Below are 5,202 nucleotides of genomic sequence, written 5' to 3' on the forward strand. Positions count from 1 at the left end.
CATTTACCACATGCCAAATTATTGTTTCAGGGGTCCCCCCCAAGCCAAGGATCTCCATAAATAACAGTGAGGTCACCTGGGGTCAGAGTGCCAGCATCTCTTGTTTAGTCCCAACTCAGGCATCAGATGGAACTTTCATCCTCAAGAAGACGTCTGACTCATTCATGGAGACTAAAACCTCAAATTCCAACTCTACTATCTTCAGTATCAACAAAGTGAACTTCAGTCATGAAGGACAGTACTACTGCCAGTACGAGGAAAGCATTCAGGGTTCAAAGTTCTCCTCCCCCTTTAGTAACTCTGTAGGACTCTTTGTTACTGGTAAGGATAAATCCAATTTCCCAAGTTTTATGGTATATTCCATTTTGTATAATCTAATCAGTAAACTGGTGATAAAATGAAAACTTTAATTCTGTGTTGCTATTTCAGTAAGCTTCCCCAAACCCCATATCTCCATCAGTCCTGCTGGTGAGGTGACCTGGAGTCAGAACATTGCAATCACTTGTTCAATCTCCACTCAGGTTTTGGGTGGAACGTTCATTCTGATGACAACATCAGATTCATTCAACAGGACCCAAAATTCAGCTACAAACTCTGCTACCTTCAATATTTCTTCTGTGGACTTTGATGATGAGGGATCGTACCAGTGTCAGTATCAGAAAAAGGGCTCAAGGCGGGACTTTAATTCCCCGCTAAGTGACAGTGTCATACTCAATGTCACAGGTAAGAGCAATAAATAAAAGGGTAAAATAAAAAGATCAAAACTGATCAACTAAATAAAAATAATACAAATTTACAGATCTTTACATTTTTGCTATTTGCTATATTTTTGCAGTTTATACAAATAGTGTTGTATAAACTGTAGAAATTACTTGTCATAAGATATCAACAGCTTTAATTTATGTTTATCTATGTAATAAAAATATAGATATTAACTTTTTCATATAAAACAAAAAGCGCAATTTCAAAAGTACATCTTGTTTTTTCTGCATAATCTCGCAGAAACGCGGCTGCAGTTAATAAACTGTGTTTTTTTTTTTTTTTGGTTTTATTACTGTTGACCCACTATATAAAAAAAAATGCTGGAACTTTTCTGTCATTTCAACATTTATTTATTACTTAATTCCTTAGTGTAATGTGAATGACCACGAGAGGGATCTTTATCAGTAGGAACAGCAGCAAAAATCTATGCCCTCCTACACATATCCAGTGGGACGAATTGGAGTCTTTGGCAGACCGATTCTGGCCCCTGGGACTTATGTTTGACACCGCCGCTGTAGAACATTAAACAGCTGTTAACATTCGGTAGATCACAAAATACATGGCTAATGTTGATTGGTTAATGATGATTCATAAATAATAAGCTAACTTGCATGAAATGCTACCATTGGACTTGTTTCTGCTGCCCTTCTTAATGGTAAGTCTTTCTTTCACACAGTGAGACTGCAGAGGCCCAGCATCTCCTTGACGTCTCCTAATGCAGGACTTGTCTGGGGTCCTGAAGGTGCACAGATCACCAGGGGTTACAGCTTTGTCCTCACCTGTTCCATTAACTCCACATTTTCCAGTGGACATTTTATTCTGAGCTTCTCTGGCTCCAACCTCACAGAGCCAGCAGTCAACAACTCAGCCTCCTTTAGTTTCCCTGTAGCTGAGTATGAACGGCAGGGCAACTACAGCTGTGTGTATGAGGTCACAGTGTCCACACGGACATTCAGATCTGATGTATTGGCACCGATTAGTGTCATCATTAAATGTAAGTACAGTGTTGAATTCATGGATTTTTGTATAAAAGCAAAAAATAACATAAAAATATCAGACTGACTGTGGTAGCTGTAGCTGTATGTACCATGCAAACTGTGACCATTGCATTAGCTTATGTTTCCCAGTCTTGTTATAAATGTATACATTTAAGACCACAAAGAGAAGTCATAAAGGAGGAAAATGGTAGAGTATAAAAATAAAATGGTAAATAGACTGATTCTTATATAACAGTTTTCTACTCGTCTCTACTCAAATGTCTTTGTACAACACGCCACATTTAACCAAGCACTGTTTTCTATACTTGTCAGTGCCTTCTAACTAACATTCATACTCTGATGCAGTGGTCCCCAACCCCCGGACCTTGGACCGGTACCGGTCTGTGAGTCGTTTGGTACCGGGCCGCGAGAGTTGAGGCTCAGGTGTGAAATGTATGGTTTTCAGGGTTTTTATCGGTTTTCAGCGTTATTTTGTTATCGTTTTTATCGTTTACTCGGTTTTCCTAGGTCTTTTCACGTGTGTTATGAATAAATGTTATTTTTTTCAGTACCGGTACTAGTTTTATTTTGTTGTATTTATCCGCGACACCTTAAAGGCCGGTCCGTGAAAATATTGTCGGGCATAAACCGGTCCGTGGCGCAAAAAAGGTTGGGGACTGCTGCTCTGATGGATGCATCAGGTGGTTAATAACTTGCCCAAGGATATTTGGCATGCAGACTGGGGAAGCAAGGGATTGAACCACCCCCTTTCCAATCAGTAGATGACCTGCTCTACCCCCTGAGCTTAGGGATGGGTACCGGTATCCGGTGCCATGATGGCACCGGTTCTGACATAAACGGTAGTAACCAGACCGAAAAGCAGCGCACATTTCGGTGCTTTTTTTTTCCTGAGTTGTGATACACTTTAGATTTTAGCCAATCATTTTACGTTTCCGAGGATAGTAGGCGGGTCCAGGTACGTACGTTCTTTTAGAGCAGAGCTACAGATTAAAAATGCCCAAGGTGAAGCGGTCAAAAGTCTGGCTGTACTTCACAGCAAAATATGCAAACTCAGCAGCAACAAGTGCTTTAAGCTGATACTGTGATACAGTCAAAGGAGGTAACACCAAGAATCCGATTAAACAGCTGGCGACGCATAGCGTTTTTTTTAAAAGCCGAGAAATGCGCCGTATTTGATAGCTTGCTGCGAGACCTCACACCGAGCACATCTACTGAGGGTGTAGCCGTAGCCCTGCCAGTGTAGCAGAAATGATGAGGATGATGATGGCAGCAGCAGCCATTCTTCTCTGCGTGAGTAGCTTAATGTTGTTCGTGTGTAATTTACATTGAGTAGGCTAACCACGTTATTACATTAATGCATGTAAGGTGAACTAGCAAACACTGTCGTAGTTACATGCGGCTGTCTTCCTGTTTGATGGCAGATACTCCCTTCACCCTGGCCAAAAAGGCTAAAATGACCAAAGAAAAAGTGGAAAACAGCTAAACGAGAGGTTTTTGGACAAAGTTTGTGTTTTTTCCATTGATTAAGCACTGCTTCCAGCCAAGAGTGATACCATATATGCCCCATAGCTGCAGAAAAGGCTAACATTGTTGTCTTTTTACAAAAAAAAACAGCTGAACATGAGAGGTTTTTGGACAAAGTTTGTGTTCTCCATTCTTTAAGCACCGGAACCGTTTCAAAAGTACCGGTTTGGCACCGGTATCAGATAAAACCTAAACAATACCCATCTCTACCTGAGCTACAGCCATCCTCAAAAGACCCCATTTGTTTTTGATGACACAAAATAAAAAAAGATCTTAGCAAACCAGTTCTTATTACAGATTGTTTTACAGTAATGTTCTCAGAAAATCTGTTAAGTATACCCAAACCTCTTACAGTCACTCAGTCAGAACAGACCCGGTCTTTTGGATGAGGTACTGTCCACTATGTGTTACACCATTATCCTGCATTCTATGTGAAAGTTAGTCACAAATCATGAAGATCAAATAAAAAGAAAGTCAGACTTAATATAAGACATTAAAGCAATGATCATTTTGATGAATGTTACTCTTACTCTGTAATATTGACATTATGTTCTGCAGTATTGTCAAACTGGAGGTTAAAGCTGGCTATGCTGTAGGGCAGACCTACCCTGTAGGTGAAACGTTTCATGAGCAAGCATTGTCCCTCATTTTCTCAGATCCACCCATTGACTGACACTTGGTTTCATAATGGCAAAAATGGTGAGATTAAGAAGGCTTGACAACAGGACTTAACAAACCAATGGGTGGTCGTGTCTAACTTTTAGACATAGTTGAGATGAGAAGTGTTGACAGGATGAGCGGAGTGCCCTTTCAGTGACCTGTAGCCATATTCTCGAAACAGACTTGAAATAAGTTACATGTTCTAAATTAAAACATTAATGAAAAGTAGTTCATTATGTGAAGAAGTGTTTTGATGGTCAAACTGATCAAATTCTCTCTCCTTAGTCAATTTGATGCCGCTGCTGTCCTCAGTATCTGTTGGACTCCTGTTGCTGCTCCTGCTGTTGCTGTTAGTGGTAGGGCTGACGTGCAGGAGAAGACAACGACGAGCCAAGAAGCCTGTAGCTCTCATCCACAGTCAAAGTGTGTGCTCGCAAATTTTAAACAATTATTCATCTGATATTCATCAGACTATATATTCACATTCTTTCCCCTTACTTGTGTTTCAGTGGCTGTCCGAGTCGGGAATGCTTACAAGTATGGAGATGAAGATGATGATGAGGATGTTGAGGACTCTGTGAATGTTGATCTATTGGACACTAATGAAAAAATCAAAGGAGGAGCTCCTGGGCTGGATGAAGATGATGATGATTATGAGGACCTAGTGAGTGATGATGATCACGATTATGAGGAAGCAGGCCCAAATGACAAAAAGTCCAAGGAGGCCTGTGTGAGTGTAGACTGTCACAGACAAGATGAGGAAGAAACTAGTGATGAAGAGGAAACTAGTGATGAAGAAAACAACTATGAGAATGTATCCCCACCTTCAGCAAGTGTGGATAATAAGGAAGAAGAGGAAACTAGTGATGAAGAGGAAACTAGTGATGAAGAAAACAACTATGAGAATGTATCCCCGCCTTCAGCAAGTGTGTGTAATAAGGAAGAAGAGGAAACTAGTGATGAAGAAAACAACTATAAGAATGTGTCCCCGCCTTCAGCAAGTGTGGACAATAAGGAAGAAGAGGAAACTAGTGATGAAGAGGAAACTAGTGATGAAGAAAACAACTATGAGAATGTATCCCCGCCTTCAGCAAGTGTGGATAATAAGGAAGAAGAGGAAACTAATGATGAAGAAAACAACTATGAGAATGTGTCCCCGCCTTCAGCAAGTGTGTGTAATAAGGAAGAAGAGGAAACTAGTGATGAAGAGGAAACTAGTGATGAAGAAAACAACTATGAGAATGTATCTTTACCATAA

General features: G+C 40.4%; 1 protein-coding gene across 1 annotated transcript; it reads left to right on the forward strand.

Moving 5' to 3' along the window:
• Positions 1–109: 109 nt before the first annotated feature.
• LOC146670897 (uncharacterized) lies at positions 110–5,202 on the forward strand. Its single transcript, XM_085404991.1, has 5 exons — positions 110–321; positions 430–723; positions 1,439–1,756; positions 4,230–4,367; positions 4,454–5,202. The coding sequence occupies exons 1-5, from the start codon at positions 165–167 to the stop codon at positions 5,200–5,202; spliced, it is 1,656 nt and encodes a 551-aa protein (XP_085261117.1). The 5' UTR covers positions 110–164.

The sequence above is a fragment of the Rhamphochromis longiceps genome, linkage group LG4, assembly GCF_057381845.1.
Source record: "Rhamphochromis longiceps isolate RC_006_pf linkage group LG4, R_longiceps_female_GT1.1, whole genome shotgun sequence".
NCBI lineage: Eukaryota > Metazoa > Chordata > Actinopteri > Cichliformes > Cichlidae > Rhamphochromis > Rhamphochromis longiceps.

Coding starts and splice junctions, on each gene's coding strand:
- LOC146670897 (XM_085404991.1), top strand. CDS start 165: ATGGAGACTAAAACCTCAAATTCCAACTCTACTATCTTCAGTATCAAC. Junction 724..1,438: donor TGTCATACTCAATGTCACAG/GTAAGAGCAATA, acceptor TCTTTCACACAG/TGAGACTGCAGAGGCCCAGC. Junction 1,757..4,229: donor GATTAGTGTCATCATTAAAT/GTAAGTACAGTG, acceptor CTCTCTCCTTAG/TCAATTTGATGCCGCTGCTG.